The sequence below is a fragment of the Corythoichthys intestinalis genome, chromosome 6 (genome assembly GCF_030265065.1).
Source record: "Corythoichthys intestinalis isolate RoL2023-P3 chromosome 6, ASM3026506v1, whole genome shotgun sequence".
Lineage (NCBI taxonomy): Eukaryota > Metazoa > Chordata > Actinopteri > Syngnathiformes > Syngnathidae > Corythoichthys > Corythoichthys intestinalis.
Genome location: NC_080400.1, coordinates 32,618,858 through 32,641,453, shown reverse-complemented (window position 1 = coordinate 32,641,453; position 22,596 = coordinate 32,618,858). Strand labels below are relative to the sequence as shown.

Genomic DNA, 22,596 nt, shown 5'->3' with positions numbered 1-22,596 from the left:
AACTGTCATCATATTGGTAATTAAAAAAAACAAAAAAACAATAAACACAGCAGCAATTTACAGTAGGTGATACAATGGCTTGACTATACTTTACTTGATTACATATATCAATAACAGTTGTCAGCTTTCATTGTGTTGCTATGCTTCTATGCATCACATACTTGTAGCAATTGTTGTTTTGGGTGTTGTAGCTGCCCAATACGGCTAGTGTCCCCACACCGACGCTGTATGAGAAAAAAATCTGTGACCCGGCGTCCATCCACACCTGTAAGAAATACACCCCCTGTTTTTTAGTACATTTGCCGGACGTATATGAGAGTACAATTGTGATACAAAACAGCCCTACTTGAGGGTCACTGAGTCGCGACAGCTCAGGCAAAAGATAAAACTCCACTCCTTGTCTCGCTCCTGGAAGAGTGAGTCCTCGGATCAAAAGAATGAGCAGCATCACGTAAGGGAATGTGGCAGTGAAATACACCACCTGGATGACAGGAGCGTCATAAGGCAGGTGATTTAAATGGGTTTAAATACTATACATATATAGTGAATATATAGGTTCCAGTTTGATAGATTTTACCTTTCCAGTTGATTTAACTCCTTTCCAGACACAAAAGTAACATAGGACCCACATAGTCAGAAGGCACAAAAGCACCTCCCACCTGATGCTGCCAATTTCCTCAATGCCTTCTGAGATTTTCAACACTCGACGTCTGGACAGGGTAAAACGACATTTATTATGTCACTTACAATGTTTCAAATGTTATTTTAATGCAGAATGTTTCCAATATCAAATATTTTACTGTAAAATCTTCCTTACTCCCAGAATTCAATTGTTGAAGAGGTTCCTTTGGTGTGGTTGGTGTGATTCCTCAATGTAGTCATGACACAATCAGCTAACAAGAATGACAAAAGGCATACATTTTTGTTACTACCTTAAGTTGTAGCAATGTGCACCTTCCTTGAGGCTATATATTAGGGGTGTAACGGTACACAAAAATCTCGGTTCGGTACGTACCTTGGTTTTGAGGTCACAGTTCGGTTCATTTTCGGTACAGTAAGAAAACAAAATGCAAAATATAAATGTGCTAGTTGTTTATTACACACTTTTGCGCTTTCAACAATAGGAACATTAGCCTATACAAAGCTAGAATCCTGCTCAAAAAGTAGCGGGTATTTAAAGATAATCCAACAACAATTTGCCTTTCAGACCCCGCGTATTAGTCAGCTTTCTTTCTGAAAGAAAGAAGAAAAAAGAAGTCCTGTGCTAAAGAGAAAAGCAATCCCAATGACAAAGATTTTAACATGTATTTTACAAATGAAATGCCTCAATGAAACATTTTTTTTTCTTAAAAAAGCTGACGTTTCTGGGTTATACTGTCCTACCGTGTTGGTCCTCATTATAGTAGAGAAGACAGAGTAAATCAAATCTACACAAAAAAACTGTAACCTGATCGACTCACAGCCTCGAAAAGAAAGGGTTATATCACGTCAAAAACTCCTTCGGTACGTGTCCTTTCCGAACCGAGCACCACGTACCGTAACGGTTCAATACTATTACATGTACCGTTACACCCTTACTATATATATATATATATATATATATATATATATATTAGTGTATTTATTAGCGGTGTGGCACAAAAGATGCATCGAGATTCGACACATGACAATTCCATTATGATTCATAAATGTTCAGAAATGATGATTTTCCCTAATAACTTTATGACAGCCGCTAATAGCGGAACTAAATTTAAGACACGTCTACCGCCTGGACACATTTAACAGACGCACACAACGTTATGATGGATGCAGTTACTCAGCGAGATTTTTTCCCCCTTTCAAAAGACTCAAAAATAAAATTGTGTATGAGACAGGCAGGGACCCGGCGGTCGCGCTTTAGGTCCTCTTCTGTGCGCATGTTATTTTTTAGAGCGAGAGGGGAAGAGAGATAGTTTGTTGCTCCTTGTCTTTCAGTTGTCCAGCAGTAGGTTCAAGTCGTCTTAATTGGAAAAAGTCCCTAGTGTTTTTGGTAAGTCCTGTGTCCGTCTTTCAGAGGTCAGTACATGAACCCTTTTGTACTGTTTAGCTTTTATTGTTGTTATTTTTTAGATATTACAAGTTAACGCTAACATGTATTTCCATGTCAATTTGCGTGTTGTTTGGTGGTGTACAAAAGTTACTCCAGATACAGAACGTTTAAAACCAGGATTAAGTACAGCGGTAACACTACAAACATGCGAAATAGTACAGAAATCTGTGAAAACAAAGTATATTTGTTAAAAGAAGTCTTATTTCTTTTTTTTATTATTATTATTTTTTTATTATTCTTTTTATTTTTTATGATTTTATTTCTGTCTGGTGTGATAGATCCCGGCCTCTACTGATCTTGTGTTTAGGGCCTGTTCTTGTGCTGCCTTCGATGCTGTCTTTTAGTCTGGCCTTTTCCAGCCACTGGTATGTTTTTCCCTTGTCAGCTACCCCCTCAATTTGTCGGTAGTACCATGCAGGGACTTGTCCTTCCATGATATCTCCTCAGGGTCCTCCTCCTGGGCTTCTGTTGCCTGAGGCATTCACCGAGCAGGTCATCACTGGGGCCATTTTCATAATGTACTCTAGGAGGGATGTAGTTTCCTCCTGGATAGTGGCTCTGATGCTCACGAGTCCTCGGCCTCCCTCTTTCCGCTTTGTGTAGAGCCTCAGGATGCTGGACTTAGGGTGAAATCCTCCGTGCATCTGTGCAGCCTGCATCTCTTCCAGTGGCCAGGATACGATGCCAGCAGGGTATCTGATTACTGGTAGGGCATAGCTGTTAATGGCCTGGATCTTATTCTTGCCATTCAGCTGACTCTTGAGGACCTGCCTCACCCTCTGTAAGTATTTGGTTGTGGCAGACCTCCTAGTTGCTTCCTCATGGTTCCCATTCGCCATGGTTCCCGCTATGATGCCTGATAGGAGCTTCCATGTGGTGCTGAGGCAGGTGATAGGCCGGTAGTTGGAAGGTACTGTTCCCTTCTGGGGGTCCTTCATGATGAGGACTGTCCGACCTTGGGTTAGCCACTCTGGGTGGGTCGCCGACTTCAGCATCTGGTTCTTTTGTGCTGCTAGGCGTTCATGGAGTGCAGTTAGCTTCTTAAGCCAGTAGGCAGGAATCTTGTCGGGCCCTGGAGCTGTCCAGTTCTTCATTTTGGACAGTCTTGTCTAGATGTCTGCTGTCGTGCTGACTACTGGGTCTTGTTCTGGGATGTTGTGATGTTCTGACTGCAGGTCTGCCAGCCATTGGGTGTTAGTGTTGTGAGACGCCTCTTTACCCCAGATACTCTTCCAGTATAGTTCAGTCTCAGCCTTGGGTGGGTCTGCTGTGGTCTTGCTACCCTGCCACTGAGAGTAGTACCTCTTTAGGCGGCTAGCTAGCAATCTCCAGTTTCTCAGCTGTGGACAGCTTGCTGTATTTCTTGGGCAGTTGTTTCTTAGGTTTCTTTGCTCAGCTCTGTTAGGAGATTTACTTCTCTCCGTGTTGCCATGATTTTTGCCTCTAGCCTTCGTTTCCATGGAGGCTCCTTGGGCTGTTTATCTTGTAGCCAAGTGACTCTAGGATGACTGATGCTGCTACATATATCAGCTGATTCGTCTCAGTTTACGGCTGTATTTACCTCCTCTAGTAGAGATTCTGATGGTACTTTGTTTGTCAGCCTTGGCAGGTAGGAGGTAGTTCAGTTCCCCCAGGACTTCATAATCGGCCCTCTCAGGTCTGCTGCTCTCTCATTCTCTTCTGCTCTTGGGGCTTGGTGCCCAATCTCAATGTTGGGGGGGGGGGGGGGGGGGGTGATGGTGAAACCCCACACTTGTCCTAGCGTCCTGGATCCCCCTTGCTGTAGCATCTTTGTACCTTGGATGAGACACATTGTGCCTCAACAATCTCTAACTGTGATAGCAAGTTCCTGCTGCGGATATTAGAACACTGAGCTAGTAGTTGTTCCTTGGTCAGTGTGGATGTGGGATTTCGAAGTAACCATTCTTCACACGTTCTCTGCATGTACCCCCTTTTGCATTATCTCCATTAACACCCTTTTCGCCGTCCTGCTCCATCAGTGTCTTGTTCAAGTAGCCCACTTGACATCAGGTTGTCCTGGCCCTCCAACACCTGATGCGAACCTTGTTAACCTGGTCAGTGTTCAAGGTATGATTCTATCACTGATTGTTCCACTCATTCTGAGGTATAGGCATATAGCATGAAGGGCCTAGCCTCAGGACCCACCTGGATATCACCCTGACCGGCGTTTGAACCCCCGACCTCCCGTACCAAAGTCAGCGATATTCATACTGTATATATATATATATATGTGTATATATATATATATATATATATTGTGGTCAAAAGTTTACATACACTTGTGAAGAACATAATGTCATGGCTCTCTTGAGTTTCCAGTTATTTCTACAACTCTGATTTTTCTCTGATAGAGTGATTGGAACAGATACTTCTTTGTCACAAAAAACATTCATGAAGTTTGGTTCTTTTTATGACTTTATTATGGGTGAACAGAAAAAAGTGATCAAATCTGCTGGGTCAAAAATATACATACAGCAGCGCTAATATTTGGTAACATGTCCGTGGGCCATTTTCACTTCAATTAGGCGCTTTTGGTAGCCATCCACAAGCTTCTGGTTGAATCTTTGACCACTCCTCTTGACAGAATTGGTGCAGTTCAGTTAAATTTGATGGCTTTCTGACATGGACTTGTTTCTTCAGCATTGTCCACAAGTTCCCAATGGGGTTTAAGTCAGGATTTTGGGAAGGCCATTAGAAAACCTTAATTCTAGCCTGATTTAGCCATTCCATTACCACTTTTGATGTGTGTTTGGGGTCATTGTCCTGTTGGAACACCCAACTGTGCCCAAGACCCAATCTTCGGGCTGATGACGTTAGGTTATCTTGAAGAATTTGAAGGTAATCCTCCTTCTTCATTATCCCATTTACTCTCTGTAAAGCACCAGTTCCATTGGCAGCAAAACAGCTCCACAGCATAATACTACCACCACCGGGCTTGACGGTAGGCATGGTGTACTTGGGGTTAAAGGCCTCACCTTTTCTCCTCCAAACATATTGCTGGGCATTGTGGCCAAACAGCTCGATTTTTGTTTCGTCTGACCACAGAACTTTCCTCCAGAAGGTCTTATCTTTGTCCATGTGATCAGCAGCAAACTTCAGTCGAGCCTTAAGGTGCCGCTTTTGGAGCAAGGGCTTCCTTCTTGCACGGCAGCCTCTCAGTCCATGGAGATGCAAAACACGCTTGACTGTGGACACTGACACCTGTGTTCCAGCAGCTTCTAATTCTTGGCAGATCTGCTTTTTGTTGATTCTCGGTTGAATCTTCACCCTCCTGACAAATTTTCTCTCAGCAGCAGGTGATAGCTTGCGTTTTCTTCCTGATCATGGCAGTGACAAAACAGTGCCATGCACTTTATACTTACAAACAGTTGTTTGCACTGTTGCTCTTGGGACCTGCAGCTGGTTTGAAATGGCTCCAAGTGACTTTCCTGACTTGTTCAAGTCAATGATTCGCTTTTTCAGATCCATGTATGTATATTTTTGACCCAGTAGATTTGATCACTTTTTCTGTTAACCCATAATAAAGTCATAAAAGAACCAAATTTCATGAATGTTTTTTGTGACAAAGAAGTATCTGTTCCAATCACTCTATCGGAGAAAAATCTGAGTTGTAGAAATAACTGGAAACTCAAGAGAGCCATGACATTATGTTCTTCACAAGTGCATATATATATGTATATATATATTTATTTATTTATTTATATATAATATACACTTACAAGCTACTTTATTAGGTACACCTGTCCAACTGCTCGTTAACACTTAATTTCTAATCAGCCAATCACATGGCAGCAACTCAGTGCATTTAGGCATTTAGACATGGTTTAAGACAATCTCCTGCAGTTCAAACCGAGCATCAGTATGTGGAAGAAAGGTGATTTGAGTGACTTTGAACGTGGCATGGTTGTTGGTGCCAAAAGGGCTGGTCTGAGTATTTCAGAAACTGCTGATCTACTGGGATTTTCACGCACAACCATCTCTAGGGTTTACAGAGAATGGTCCGAAAAAGAAAAGATATCTAGTGAGCGGCAGTTCTGTGGGCGGAAATGCCTTGTTGATGCCAGAGGTCAGAGGACAATGGCCAGACTGGTTCGAGCTGGTAGAAAGGCAACAGTGACTGAAATACCCACCCGTTACAACCAAGTTAGGCAGAAAAGCATCTCTGAATGCACAGTACGTCGAACTTTGAGGCAGATGGGCTACAGCAGCAGAAGACCACGCCGGGTGCCACTCCTTTCAGCTAAGAACAGGAAACTAAGGCTACAATTTGCACAAGCTCATCGAAATTGGACAATAGAAGATTGGAAAAACGTTGCCTGGTCTGATGAGTCTCGATTTCTGCTGCGACATTCGGATGCTAGGGTCAGAATTTGGCGTCAACAACATGAAAGAATGGATCCATCCTGCCTTGTATCAACGGTTCAGGCTGGTGGTGGTGGTGTAATGGTGTGGGGAATATTTTCTTGGCACTCTTTGGGCCCCTTGGTACCAATTGAGCATCGTTGGAACGCCACAGCCTACCGGAGTATTGTTGCTGACCATGTCCATGCCTTTATGACCACAATATACCCAACTTCTGCTGGCTACTTTCAGCAGAATAATGCGCCATGTCATAAAGCTGGAATCATCTCAGACTGGTTTCTGTACTCAAATGGCCTCCACAGTCACCAGATCTCAATCCAATAGAGCATCTTTGGGATGTGGTGGAACGGGAGATTCGCATCATGGATGTGCAGCCGACAAATCTGCACCACCTGTGTGATGCCATCATGTCAATATGGACCAAACTCTCTGAGGAATGCTTCCAGCACCTTGTTGAATCTATGCCACGAAGAATTGAGGCAGTTCTGAAGGCAAAAGGGGGTCCAACCAGTTACTAGCATGGTCTACCTAATAAAGTGGCCGGTGAGTGTAGCACAACAAGCTGAATAGGTGAATGGTATGCTAACATTACATGACGCTGAAGTTAGATCGGGCCTAAAAAATCCAGCCCGACCCGACCGGCCCGCGGGTATTAAAGCCCGACGCGGCCCGAGCCTGATCAATTAGGACCAAGTCACATCTCCAGGTCCTCCTCTGAGAACCTGGGCAAAAAAAGTATGTGCACCCCTGTATATATGTATATATATATGTATATATATATATATATATAAACTTTAGTAAGGGGGAAGTGTAAATAAATTATAGGATTAAGATGTGTTATCAATGAAAACATTAAAAGTGTTCGTTGGCTGTCACTGAGTAGCATTTGCGATCGCTACACAAAGCTAACTAAATTACCCCCAGGAACGGTAAGGGACGTAGGACAACCAGAGGATATATAAGAAAGACAGGGCTGATGGTAAAGGATAGCTTGTTGAAACCGGAGAATGTCATTGTCAGTCGCGTCGATAAAAAAAAAAGCTAAAGCTATGCTTACGTCGGCTCGTTTTTTTCGTCTTTTTCAGCCTTCGACACTAAAGCCATCTTTTTAACTGAACATTTTTATGTTCTTCCACATCTATGCCAGTCAATTTGGCACCAGGCACATCATTTTCGGAGAGAATTGGTAGGTTTAGTGCTGTAAACATCTCCTTCGTACACGATTTCCATTCATTTCCTATTAGGGACAAACGGTGGCTTGTCCTAGCTTTGTCCCAGCTTAGCAACGGTAGCTAATGCCATGAATATTAATGAGCGGAAGTGACGTGTTGCCATTGGAGCAAAGAATATGCAAATTCGCGCCAGTCAGCTGCATATAGTCCCTACCCACCGACGTCACAAAATCACGTGCTCGCTGTATGGTTCCGCCCCTTTGTCCGTCCTTTTGTGTCTGTATTATCAATGGTCTCAATTGATCGAGCAATTTATAATGCATTTCATGGAAGACCCGGTGCTTTCGGATGCCGTAAACTCACTTGATGCGTTGCATAAAAGGCGTTATGTGGAAAAGCTTCAGTTTATCCATTCGCCAGATCCATATTTGATGCCTAAATCGATGTTTTTCGACCCGCTGTCTCCGCCGTATTTGCCTGACATCTGCTAGCTACCCTGATATGTACAACTATCTTGTCCACACAAAATCAGCCTATTCTCACGAAAGTTTGAAAAACTTTAAGAGCTTGGAGGCTTATAAATACTTTGTTGCTGGTTGGGTGAAACAGGTCCTCGTCCACGAAAATTCGGCAGGAATCTATCTTGTGCTTGGAAAGGTGAGTTACGAAATTTTCAATTCAAAATCTTTTGTTATTGCTAACATCCACTGTCACGTCTAATGTATTTCATGTCGTTTGTCAATGGAGTTAGGGCTTTTAATGTTTATATGGTTTAGCGATAGCACTCTCACTACATACATACGTGTATGTTGTCGGCGATTAGCCTAGCAATGATCTTAATTGTGGTTGTCAGCCCAAAACCCTCTAAATATATATTAAATGCATCTTACCAGATATAAAATGAGTACTACATAATCTGTGGTAATCGTTTGGAGCCCAGTTTTCTCGTCGAATTGCAGCAGCCCATCTCGCTCTCTTCTCTCCGGGTCTCTCGGAATCCGGTAGAACTTCAAGTCTCTCCGTCTTCTCCGTCTATCTTCTCTGTTATTGCAACCGACCGCCACACACGCCTTCACCATTTTGATTATTAATGTTAACGAGCAGAAAAACACGTCGTAAATAGGAGGAATGTACGTAGCCGTAACAGGTAAACATGATGTGTTGACGGACAATTGGGCGGCACCAGTCAGGAGGAAGGAGTTGTGACGTCACGTGGGTAGGGTCTATACATGAGAAACCGCAAATTTGCAGCTCAGCCCAAAAAGATCCAACTGAAATGCTTTACAAAATTACATTCTAGGCACTTTCAACACAAATTGTTGGTAGAATGGCATCCAAAGTTATGAAAAATAACATCAGAAACCGAGTAAAAGGTACCATTACAGTCAAAATTTACATCAAAATACTTTAGATTATAAAATAAAATCAATGAATAATAATGTAACAAATCAGAATGCATGTATTCTTCAGTTTGCAATGTTGATGTGTGGAGTGTTGCGTTATAGATCCTGTCCTTAACCCCACCGCGTGACTGGAGAGAGGGAGGGTTGGAGGCTGTTGATTTGGGTTTGTTTTTGTTGGCGTCGTGTATTGCTTACAGTAGTCCTGTTCCTTGCTTTGCGTTGCAAATAAACCATTGAAAATTCTAATGAAGTTGCTGTCATCCGTAGACACTACGATTAATTAAAATAAAAATATAAGATGCAGTACTTGCCAATACTGCTGAAAGGTGGATGGAGAGGTGGGGAGGCTGTGAGAGCTATTGCTAAAGAAGCATGTGAATTGACTTTTGGCGACATAACGTCTGTTTCAACACAAAACTGCTTTTGGCGATGGGCATCTTGCGAGTAAGGCATTTTCGTGCGACGGTTTGACTTTTGAATTGCTTTTTTTTTGTTGGGACCAGCATTGCTAGAAGACCCAGCTTTCTTCTTTGGGGCCATAATGTGAAAATAAGGAATGCAAAAAAGACAAAAATATTCATGATGCACAACACTATGCACTTTGATGCGCTAACTGGGGACGAGATGGCGGACAAGGCACGGGCGTCGTATAGTTGAAACACCGTCAGTCGAGGACATCATAACCCGTTGACTATTATAATGTATTTTGTTTGTTTTAAGCAAGGGATATAGGTTCATTTTCTGAAAAAATGAACACTGCCACTCATGTAGTGAGCTGGACCTTACCTGTGTTCCAATAGTTGTCACAGGTGCTCCAGGGCAATGTTGCAGTAAAGGAGAACACCAGATAGAAGAGAGCCCAAGACAGAATCATGATGTAGGTCATGCAGGTATACAGCAAGATCAGAAGTCCCCCGTAGCCAATACCTGACACATATCACATATAATATAGTACTGTGTATTTAAACCTCCCATACATTTGTTTCATGTCTTTCTGACTGGTGAATCTTTCTATAAAAGTAATGACACAGCATCCCGTTGCCATATGGACTGACTAAGCCAATCTGAAATAAATATTTTTCTTTTGTTGATGGCAGACATGCTTGTATTCTATAGAATGTTGCACACCTTCAGCCAGTGGACACAGCTTCCTCCAGCATGTGACACTCCCTTCTTGGGTGTGCTGGCCCACGGAGGTCTCCAAGAGGAAGAGTGGAACACCACATGTCACCACGAACACAAGGTATGGCACCAGGAATGCACCTGAATATTGCACTTTTGTGATACAGTGTTTCCACTTTTGGAAGAAAAACTGATCCCCAAATTTGCTTACCGCCGCCGTTTTTGTAGCACAAGTACGGAAATCGCCACACATTGCCCAGGCCCACCATATTTCCAGCAACAGCCAGAAGAAACTCCACCTTGCTGCCCCAGTGTCCTCTCTCCTGAAGCGCATGTTGGCCTGAAATTACTCCACGATTCTTCCCTCTCATTCTTAAAGACCTCCAAGTGATTGTAACTTCCCTTGTAGACACACAAATACAAGACAAAGCGCTGTCTGATCAGTTCTACTTGTAAGCAAAATTCCCAATTAAATTCTCATCATAAAAAATGAGCTGAGAAGTTAACAGTTCCGGAGAGAAATTTTAAGATGTCGTCATATGTCGAGACAAATGACGAGCGAAATTTTACTCTGGATGTCGAAAGGATCATATGTCAATGCGATCGTATGTCAAGGTACCACTGTTTTTTAAATTAGCAAATTTTCTTTATTAAAAATCTATGCACATCAAAACATGATTTTCTTTAAAAACACAATTTATTACACTGTTTTCTGAAAAATTCCATCACTGCACATAATGTCGAAAATTTAACAATAGCACATGCCATTAATGTTTCAAATGTCACAAACTGTACCTCTCCTTACCTACAAGGGATGCAAACCTTTCCTCATGCAGTTGTAAATTGACAACTGGTACACAAACCAAGCAGCATATATCCTCTCTCTTCTTTGCTTAACCGAAACTTCTTTTTGCAAACGAGACAACAGTAGCTTACATAGGAGTGTCACAATTAGCATTACACGCTCAAGGATAGATGATGCAGTAAACAATAAGAGCTACTCCTATATGAATTAATGCCTGACTACAGTCTCGATGTGCCGGTCGCCATATAATCAACATTATGTTTGATTGGATTTTACCTTTTCAAACAAATGAATCACCTTTCAGTAAACATAATTAGTTTTTAACATGTCAACAATGAATAAGGGTTTTAAGAGTGTTTTTCCACTACTTAAATTGCATGTTTCAAATTGAACCTTCAACCAACAAAGCCATCCATCTGATACTAATTAAGTTTCAATTACAGTGGTACCTCGACATACGATCGCTTCGACATACGATCTTTTCGACATCCGACGTAAAATTTGATTTGCCATTTGTTTCTATAACCGACGGACGACATGCTCGAAATACGACGATTTCTCACAGCGCTGCAGTTTCTTTGTTTTCCCGCAAGACATGGGTTCCAAGAATGTTAGTGCAGGTGATTTAAAAAGGAAAAGGTGGGGCTTACCACTGAAATGATGATGGAGATGATAAAAAAAGTATGAGCGTTGTGCGCGCTCCGTCAACTGGATTGACAGTTCGGCCGTAGAATGTCTACGAGCTCGACGGTCCTCCTCCGACCTCCGTTCACCAGTCTTTATAAGTTAAGGTGACAATTATGATTGTGGTAATATCGCCAAAAAAAGAGCCAGCTTCGTCAGGTTTTGAATCATTTATTTCAGAACTTGTGCAACACGACATGCCTACTTTCCGCCGCAGCTGAACAAAGTGAAAGTAAAAAGTCCCTCTCTCGCTCTGTCAAGTCAGCCACGCGGTGCCTTCAGGTACACCTCGCAAAATACATCCGCCACATTAGAACCCGATTATTTACATTATTACAGGTATTATTACTATTATAATATTATTGTACCGATTTTTATTCATAATTTATTTGTTTTGCTCTGTGTAATTGCTGTTTGCAATAGTACCAGCAGCATTTATTAAGGATTTAGTGTAGGTTTCCGGCTGTTGAACGAATTAATGGAATTATAAAGTATTTTCATGGGAAAATCCTGCTCGACATTTGACCATTTCTTCTGAAAAACAAGGTCGTGGAACAAATTAACTTTGAATGTAGAGGTACCACTGTACTTAGTGCCAGGCATTTCTTCTAAATAATCAAATACATTTTTGTCTCAACGAGCAGTCCTGTTTTTTCTATTTTTGAACTGTTCTGTTAAATAATGAACACGATATAATGGATTTGTGGCAATACTGATACAGTGATCCCATATTTTTCGCCGTTAATTGGGACCTGGGGACCCCCCCATGATCATCAAAATCTGCGAAATACAGGTGTAGCTTATTTACATTGAAAAAAAATGGTGTGGGGGGGGGGGGGGGGGCGCTTTGGTGTGTTCAAGGCAAAGCAAATTTATTTGTATAGCACAATTCAACAAAAGCAATTCAAAGAGCTTTACATCACATGAAGATCCACGAGCAGAGATAAAATTCATTCATTCATTCTTTCAAGTTCTGATTCATAATAATTAGGGTTGTTCCGATCATGTTTTTTTGCTCCCGATCCGATCGTTTTAGCTTGAGTATCTGCCGATCCCGATATTTCCCGATCCGATTGCTTTTTTTGCTCCCGATTCAATTCCAATCATTCCCGATAATTTTTCCCGATCATATACATTTTGGCAATGCATTAAGAAAAAAAATGAATAAAACTCGGACGAATATATACATTCAACATACAGTACATAAGTACTGTATTTGTTTATTATGACAATAAATCCTCAAGATGGCATTTACATTATTAACATTCTTTCTGTAAGAGGGATCCACGGATAGAAAGACTTGTGACTTTGTATATTGTGACTAAATATTGCCATCTAGTGTATTTGTTGAGCTTTCAGTAAATGATACTGAAGGCTATGCCCAAATGCATGATGGGAAGTGGAACCGTGACTGTGCGTAGTGCTACCAATTGATATATCTTCTCTGCGTTGGGAAATAACATAAGGTGTTAAGAAAAAGATCAATTGCTACCTTGCTTCCCCACATTGCTTCCCATGATATTTCTAATCGTAGGGAGATGGATTGTAAGGCTTTAGCCAATTAAAAAAGGCTCCAAAGGCTGCCAAAATTCACTCTACTCATTATACGTTGCCTTTTATCTCTCTATATATTGATAAAACGGCACCATTACAGATTGAGCGCGACATTGCGTGAGCGGGTCGTGCAGTGCATGCATTAATTATGTTAAATATTTTAACGTGACACTTTTTTTTTTTTTTTAATTAATTACCGCCGTTATTGGGATAAATTTGATTACCCTACCTTAAGCCTAAACTAAAGACTCTGGATATGTGTAACATATTATGTCTGTAACGTTAAATACAATTAGAAAACGATTTAATTTAAAAATATATATATGTTAAAAAAAGGCATGGCCGATATTTTTTTGCCGATTCCGATGCTTTGAAAATGACGTGATCGGACCCGATCCCGATCGATCGGGACATCTCTAATAATAATCACATTAAATCAAAAGATAGTTAAAACAAAGATAATTGAAACAGGAAATAAAATTATACATAAAATTAATAAAAAGCAAATAGCTTGAAATTTGAAATATATAGACATCGGATCACCCAGATCTATGTAATGATTCAGATTTAGCATTGGAAAGAGATACATATAACACATTGTTTTTCCCTTTTTTCCCCCAAAGTATAATTCTTGAGTGATTCCTCTCTAATCAACTCATGCTGCTTAGACCAGCACACAACACAACACAATGAGTTGCCATAGCACACTACAGCCAATGTTCAACAAGTTAAATAACATGCTGCAGCTGCCTGGTGAGAAAGAAAAGCTTCAGGAGGGAAAGTGAGAGGCTGTACGTGATCAGATATGATATCTCTATAAAATCCTGCATTTTTATTTTTTTTTTCTTAATTGAAAAAAAAAAATCTGCGATGGACTGAGGGTGCGATGTTTGAAACGTGAAGTAGTGAGGGATCACTGTAAATCCTCTCTAGTGAAATTTATGAGGAATTGTAAAATAACTCCCCACATTGATGTGACCTCAATGAAACATTAACCAGTCCTAACTAGTCAAAAAGCATTACCGCTGACATTTTTGTAGCACACACACGCGCACCCCCACCCCCACACACGCACACCCACTGGGTGATACAGAACAAGCTGTATATTCAATTTCCATCTAAAATTCCATAATGAGCAAACGGGAAAGCAGTTAATCCGAATGGAAATTTTAACAATCTCCACACCAGGCAAGTCATGGCCCTCTCTCTTCATCAGAATCACAAAGATAACAGGGAAGAAAAAAAACTTCCAAGGTGAAAGTCGGGACCCAAAAAACATGATTACATGAAAACAAACCTCACAGATAGATAAAGCCAAGAAATTGATACCAAGATCATATAATTGCATTGACAAACTAGAAAATGCCATTTCTGGAGAAATTGCATGGGTAGCCTTGCGATACTACAGACATGTCCAAAGTCCGGCCCGGGGGCCAAATGCGGCCCGTGGTCAAATTTCATCCGGCCCCCTACCTCTGTCATAAAATCAATTACGTCTGGCCCGCACAGACTCAATAAATTGGTCATCAGTGCTGCTACCAGCATACGAAGTAGCTTACACACTAAATGCTGCTCCTCATTTACCCGCTAAAAGGCAGCAGCGCTCTAAACAACATTATCTCATGTGACCCTTCCAATTTTCTAAAATGGCGACAATCAACAACAACAACAAAAAGTTGACTACGACGTCAGACGCTTCAAGGATAGGTTGAAATTGGACTATGTCTTCACTAAAATACGCAAAAACTCGGTCTGCCTCATTTGCAAAGACAGTAGCTGTTTTTAAAAAGTTCAATGTGAGGCGATAATACCAAACGACACTCTGACATGTACGACAAGATGATAGGGAAGATACGCAGCGAGAAATTGAAGCAAACTTGAAGCTAGTTTAATTTCACAACAGCAGTATTTCGCAAGAGCCCGAGAGTCAAAAGAGAACGCCACAAAGGCTAGTTACGAGATTGTTGAAATTATTAATTAAAAAAATAATAAGCAAATGTGATGCACAGAATGGCTTGCTAAAATTTGTTTAAATATATTGTTCTACATAAAGGACGTCAGCCAAGGTCGGCCCCCCACATTTTTACCAGACCAAATCTGGCCCCCTTTGCAAAAAGTTTGGACACCCCTGCTATACTGGTTGCTAAACATCTGCGGGTAACTTCCTGTTAATTTTGGCACGTTTTGGAGTCAGTTCCTGTTGACTTTAGAGCATTTAGGAGTCTGTTCCTGTTTTTTGGGGGGGTCACTTGCTGTTGATTTTGGGGGCACTCTGGGGTCACTTCCTGTTATTTTGGAGGTCTTTTGGGGTCACTTTCTGTTGATATCGGGTCCCCTCCCGTTAATTTGGAGATCACATCCTGCAATCATTTTGGGTGGAGTTTTCCCCCAAAACTTGTCATGAGGAGAGAGCAAGGGCGTTGGTTTACATAGGGACTGTAGGGACATAACGGTACCAACTTTTCAGGATGCTCAAATTGTCCCCACAAACTTTTAAGCCACCATATTTCCATTATATAATGAGTTCAGTTATATGGGTAATTTAGATTGTCTTCCCATATGTTGTAAGGATAAACTAGACCCTACAATTATTAAGTGAATTATTTTCATTGTGTTCAGACTTAGGTTTATCCCTTTTCACTTGCTGAACGTGCTGGTCCATAGTATAAGTCAATACAGATTTATTTTGCATTGATCATTTAGCCCATCAACTAATTAGGTTCAGATTCTTGAGAAATGTAGCCCTGACCCCCCATTCACCCAATCTGTTTGGTCTTATTAATGTCCCGTCCCCATCAAAACGTGTCCATGCAGGCTATGCTGTCAAATCGTCCCTACCAATGTTGAGACCAAACCTACGCCCTTGGGAGAGAGCAAATTAGTTTTGAAGTTGAAACTGTTGAAATCGCCACAAGGCAGTGATGTCCATGGGAGTCATTTGCATCGATGTACATGGGCGCCAATTTATAGAAGGTAATGACCGCCATTGGCATGGTTTTGTATAGCCACCATTGGCATCCCATAACACAGTTCCTTCCAGTAACCCTAAACCTAGCAGTAACCCTAACCCTAGCTGCAACCCTCACTGTAGTGTTAACCCTAGCTGTAACTCTTACCATTTTTGACAAGTTGGTCAAAACTGAAAGATAGTGGATAAGGAGACTTCAGACTATAGCACTTTATGGGTTGAATAAAATGTATTACAGGTAGTCCCTGGGTTACAACTTGCCTGACTTCCAAGATTTCGACTTTACGACACCAGAGTCTCGTTTTGTTTTTTTTTTAATCATGTTGACTTTTGGTTTGTGATGCATGCTTTTATTTTTGCACAGGAAGCGTAGAGCAGGAAGTACTACAGTAATAACACCCAAGACCCACGAGCCACTATAGTGAGAAACACTTTGGTCAATAATTTGGATGTAAAGATTTGTACATGTTTGCACATTGGTTGGTTAAACTTTTTAAAGAGTTGTGTTTCGTTTAAAAAAATAAAAGGCTGTTTTATGTGAGGTCTGAGGCCACCTAGTTACACTATTTATCACTGATGCAGTCTTGATGCAGCCTTTGATAGAGATGAATCTCTCTCTCTCTCACACACACACACACACACACACGCACACGCACGCACACACACACATACAGTGGGGCAAATAAGTATTTAGTCAACCACAAATTGTGCAAGTTCTCCCACTTGAAAATATTAGAGAGGCCTGTAATTGTCAACATGGGTAAACCTCAACCATGAGAGACAGAATGTCGAGAAAAAAAGAAAAAAAAACAGAAAATCACATTGTTTGATTTTTAAAGAATTTATTTGCAAATCATGATGGAAAATAAAAATTTGGTCAATACCAAAAGTTCATCTCTTCTTCTTCTTCTTCATACTTTGTTATGTACCCTTTGTTGGCAATAACGAAGGCCAAACGTTTTCTGTAACTCTTCACAAGCTTTTCACACACTGCTGCTGGTATTTTGGGCCATTCCACCATGCAGATCTCCTCTAGAGCAGTGATGTTTTGGGGCTGTCGTTGGGCAACACGGACTTTCAACTCCCTTCACAGATTATCTATGGGGTTGCGATCTGGAGACTGGCTAGGCGACTCCAGGACCTTGAAATGCTTCTTACCAAGCCACTCCTTTGTTGCCCTGGCTGTGTGTTTGGGATCATTGTCATGCTAAAAGACCCAGCCACGTCTCATCTTCAATGCCCTCGATGATGGAAGGAGATTTTCACTCAAAATCTCTGGATACATGGCCCCATTCATTCTTTCCTTTACACAGATCAGTCGTGCTGGTCCCTTTGCAGAAAAACAGCACCAAAGCATGATGTTTCCGCCCCCATGCTTCACAGTGGGTTTGGTGTTCTTCGGATGCAATTCAGTATTCTTCTCCTCCAAACACGAGAACCTGTGTTTCTACCAAAAAGTTCTATTTTGGTTTCATCTGACCATAACACATTCTCCCAGTCCTCTTCTGGATCATCCAAATGCTCTCTAGCGAACCGCAGACGGGCCTGGACGTGTACTGGCTTCAGCAGGGTGACACGTCTGGCAGTGCAGGATTTGAGTCCCTGGCGGCGTATTGTGTTACTGATAGTAGCCTTTGTTACTGTGGTCCCAGCTTTCTGTGGGTCATTCACTAGGTCCCCCCGTGTGGTTCTGGGATTTTGCTCACCGTTCTTGTTATCATTTTGACGCTACGGGGTGAGATCTTGCATGGAGCCACAGATCGAGGGAGATTATCAGTGGTCTTGTATGTCTTCCATTTTCTAATAATTGCTCCCACAGTCTATTGAAGATTCAGTCTTCCCAGCCTGGCGCAGGTCTACAATTTTGTCTCTGGTGTCCTTCGACAGCTCTTTGGTCTTGGCCATAGTGGAGTTTGGAGTGTGACTGACTGAGATTGTTGACATGTGTCTTTTATACCGATAATGAGTTAAAACAGCTGGTATTAATACAGGTAACGAGTGGAGCCTCGTTAGACCTCGTTAGAAGAAGTTAGGCCTCTTTGACAGCCAGAAATCTTGCTTGTTTTTAGGTGACCAAATACTTATTTTCCACTCTAATTTGGAAATAAATTATTTAAAAATCAAACAGTGTGTTTTTCTGTTTTTTTCCCCACATTATGTCTCTCATGGTTGAGGTTTACCCATGTTGACAAATACAGGCCTCTCTAATCTTTTCAAGTAGGAGAACTTGCACAATTGGTGGTTGACTAAATACTTATTTGCCCCACTGTACATCGTACAGTCTTCATGCTTTGTTTTTGAGAATGGCAGTCTTGGCATCACAAAGTGTTGCACACCTTCAGCCAGCGGGCAGACCTCCAGCATATTACGCTGCCCTCTTGGGTGTGGTCATCAAAAGGAAGAGCGGTACACCACACATCACTACAAATATCACATATGGCAGCAGGAAAGCACCTAAATATGAAACATGCATTTATGATACAGTTTTTATAGCATTTAAAACAAAAACTCATCCTCACATTTACTTACCACACTGTAAAAAATTTCAGTGTAAAATAATGGTAAAGAGCTGGCAGCAGGGTTGCCATTTGTATACTGTTATTTTACAGTCTTGGTAATGTAAAAATGTTTCAGAGTAATAGTCCGTAATCCAGAAAAACTGTTGATTGCTGTATTTCTAGAAAATACAGTAAAGGTCTGTCAGCAGGATTGCCATTACCAGACTGTTATTTTAGTCTTGTTAATGTAAAAATGTTTAACAGTAGTAGTCTGTAATCCAAGTAAAACTGTATATTCCTGTATTACCAGAATTCACAGTAAAGAGCAGGCAACTGAGGAGCTGCAGTATGCTGCGTTTTTAACGATATACTGTGTTTTAATGGTATTATTTGGGAAAATGACTTTACAGTCTATGAATGCATATATTTCGGTCTAGTACAGAAAAAAATGCTGATGTCAGTTGCGAAACAGAACAGGTTTTATTTCATCGTGTTGGCAGGCAGTGAAAACGGCCAGGAATTAGGAGATGGTGCAGTCAGGTCGCGTAGGTCAGGCTGAGCAGGCTGGAGATCTGGCGTAATCGGGTCAAGCAGGACAGGTTGAGCTCAATGGAGTGCTGGCATAGTCTGGTCAAGCAGAGCAGGCTGAGGAGCTTGATCGGGCTGGAGAGCTGGTGTAGTCAGGTCAAGCAAGACAGGCTTAGCAAGTTGATTGGGCTGGAACTCTGGCGTAGTCGGTTCAAGCAGGACAGGCTGAGTCAGAAGCGGTGATTGGTCAAGGACAAACGAAGAGCAGAAGTGTGCTGAATCGTTGACGAACTGATACTGACTTTGGGAGGCCGTGCCTTAAATGCACAGCTGGTAACAAGTTGCAGGTGGCGGTAATTAGGAGTGATTGAAAGATGAATTCCCTGATAAGTGGAGTGGCAGCAGGCTAAAGGCTGATTTATGCTTCTGCCGCCATGTCTAGACATAGCAGGGTTTTCTAAAACCGAGGGTCCTGCCCTAATACGTCGGGGAAAAAAATAATTACGTCCACACCTGCAAGTTTGTAAAAAAAAATAAAAATAAAAAACCTTCTACGGCCAACCACATTCATTCATTTTTAAGTACATTCATAACAACGCGTGAAAAATAATTGTCCATTCTTCGCATGGGTTCTTCAATATGAAGAAGCAAGAGTTTGTAAAAAAAAAAAAAAAATTGAAGCAAAAAAAGCACCTGTCTAATCTACTCCAAATGGTCCATTGGTCTCATGTGTGCATGGGGACAGAGTTTGTTGCAGCCAGTGACGTTTCCACAGTAATTCACCGCCATACCACTAGACTGGTGTGGCTTTGTCTTTGAATGGTTTTGGGGGACTCTTGTCAAATTCCTTTAATTTTCCTCCGGTCATTGACAGCAATGGCAATGAAGATGGAACGTGTGTATTTGCAGCTACAGCTAATTAATATAAACAACAAATGCTGTCAATACAAATGTTGAAGCGTAGGCGACACAGAAGTCGTTTGCGAATGTTTGAAAATGGTTTTGTTGTTGTGCTGAACCGGAAACAACGTTCTGAGCGGACCAATCACAGCTGAATTGCGGCTCTCGAGGACCAGGGTTGGCCACCCCTGCTATGGGCCAACAAAACATCCAGTCTGGTGTTTGCGCCGATGTGATTGTGTTGTAGCCTGAGGCTCAATTCCCATACATCATCCGCTACAGCTAGCGTTAATGCATTTAGCTAACATTTACAACATCAAAATTTAAAACTACTAACATAATCAAACCAAACATAATACATTTATTAAACAAATAATAATATAAATAGAGAAATAATTAGAAATAAATGTTATCGTATTGTAACTCCACTGCTGGATACATATGAGACACTCAGAATAGAAAACTGCCCTCTACTGGCACTCCAGACGAATAAACATCAATATTATATATCGCTATCCAGCAATCCTCTTAACTTTAGTTTAATATTAAATACTTTAGGTAATATGATTAAGACTTAATTAACTTACCGTTTATAAATTGGTACACATAAATCCCAATATAAGTTGAAGAACAAGCACTCAGGAGCAGCAAATGTCATCTAAAGTGAAGAGTCTCCAACATCCAAAGTATGGGTAATTAGGTCCTCCAGGATTTGATGGCAAATTATTTGCGGTGTCTAGTTATTTTAATTTAAATTGGCAAAAAAACATAGCCTATATTGCCACAATGTAAAAGATGTCAGATTTCTGACCATGCTCCGAATTTTCAGTCAAAACTCAGTTTCCAAAAAAATACGGTAGTGTCATGTAATTGAAACATTAACATACCGTTTACAGCATTTGTCTTGTTGCTTTAATGTTGGTAACCCACAATGCATTGCTAACTACCCACAATGCATTGCTAACTACAGTAATAAACTGTTTAACACAAAAACGGTATTTTAGTGTTCAAAATTGGCCGTAAATTTACAGCAATTTTTTACAGTGCACCGTCATTTTTGTAGCACAAGTATGGAACTCTGCATACGCTGCCAATGGCCACAATGTTGCCAGCGATAGCAAGAACAAACTCCACCTTGCTTGCCCACTGTCCTCTCTCCTTAAGCAAATCTTGGTCTGAGACTTTCCAGTTTACCCCCCGTTTCCAATGAGCCCAAAGTGAATTCAGTCTCTCTTGTGGACACACACATGAGATACGGCAATGGCTGACCAGTTTAATGTGGAAGCCAAACTCGGACGTTTCCGCAGCCTTTAGCAGAAGTAAAACCGTCTTCTTGAAAACATTATTGCACATAATCCATCGAACTAAACAAAAGCCCATGTCCTTCGTGTTGCAAATGCCTCATACTGTACCTCGCCTTACCTAACAGTAATGCAACCTTTCCTCATGCAGTAGTGAAACCTACGCTCCTTTTGGCAACTCAGGTTATTAGCATTACACACTTATTACTACGAAATGAAACCATAATGTGTTACTCATGTATGACTTTAGGCCTGGCCACAATCTGTATATTCAAGTCACTATACAGTCAACATTATGTTTGACTGGAATTAACCTTAGCAAACAAATGAATCCCCTAAAGGTAAATTTATGCAACTGTGAAAAATTTCAGTGTAAAATAATGGTAAAGAGCTGGCAGCAGGGTTGCCATTTATATACTGTTAACTTACAGTCTTGGAAATGCAAAAATGTTTCACAGTAATAGTCCGTAATCCAGAAAAACTTGATTTCTGTATGTATAGAAAATACAGTAAAAGTCTGTCCGCAGGATTGCCATTACCAGACTGTTATTTTAGTCTTGGTAATGTAAAAATGTTTGAACAGCAGTAGGCTGTAATCTAGGAAAAATTGTATATTCCTGTCAGAGGTTGCGCTAGACATTTTCGTTGTCTGTCATTTTGACTGACAGGGTCATAAAAATCCGGTCATAATCTATTTTTACCAGTCACTGAAATTTTTAAAATGATAATGATGACATATTCAATAGTATTTAGTTTTCATTCATTTTTAATTTTGTAACGCTTGCTTGGCGGCGAAAAATTAGACACTGAAGTTGTATTTTTCTCCCTCTTTTTACTCTGCTTACCGCCAACAACACCAACAAAACAACTCCACTCCCAAAGAAAAAGAGGCAACCATATAGACCCCAATCACCAACGTCACACAATGATCTTAATTGTGGTTGTCAGCCCAAAATCTTCTAAATATATATTAAATGCATCTTACCAGATATAAAATGACTACTACATAGTCTGTGGTGATCGTTTGGTGCCCCGATTTCTTGTCGAATTACAGCAGTCCATCTCGCTCTCCTCTTCGGTAATTCCAGCTCCAATAGCATATATTTAAAAATGCTACCGTTCACAAGTTCGTAGTTGGATCACGGCGATCTCGGCGAACCACCGTCTGTCACAATTCCTGCCTCTCTCG

The 22,596-nt window shown here is 41.1% G+C and overlaps 1 protein-coding gene across 1 annotated transcript in view; it reads right to left on the bottom strand.

Annotated features, from left to right (window-relative positions):
* The window catches only part of LOC130917300 (sodium- and chloride-dependent GABA transporter 2-like), a 43,668-nt gene extending 22,646 nt beyond the window's left edge, over positions 1-21,022 (bottom strand). The window contains exons 1-8 of the mRNA XM_057838553.1: positions 20,694-21,022; positions 10,381-10,571; positions 10,176-10,310; positions 9,834-9,974; positions 818-893; positions 578-710; positions 347-481; positions 162-265 (exon numbers count right to left, since the gene is read on the bottom strand). Coding sequence (XP_057694536.1) covers positions 162-265; positions 347-481; positions 578-710; positions 818-893; positions 9,834-9,974; positions 10,176-10,310; positions 10,381-10,571; positions 20,694-20,764 — 986 coding nt within the window. The 5' untranslated portion in view covers positions 20,765-21,022. The remainder of the gene's footprint in view (positions 1-161; positions 266-346; positions 482-577; positions 711-817; positions 894-9,833; positions 9,975-10,175; positions 10,311-10,380; positions 10,572-20,693) is intronic.
* Between the last annotated feature and the right edge of the window lie 1,574 nt (positions 21,023-22,596).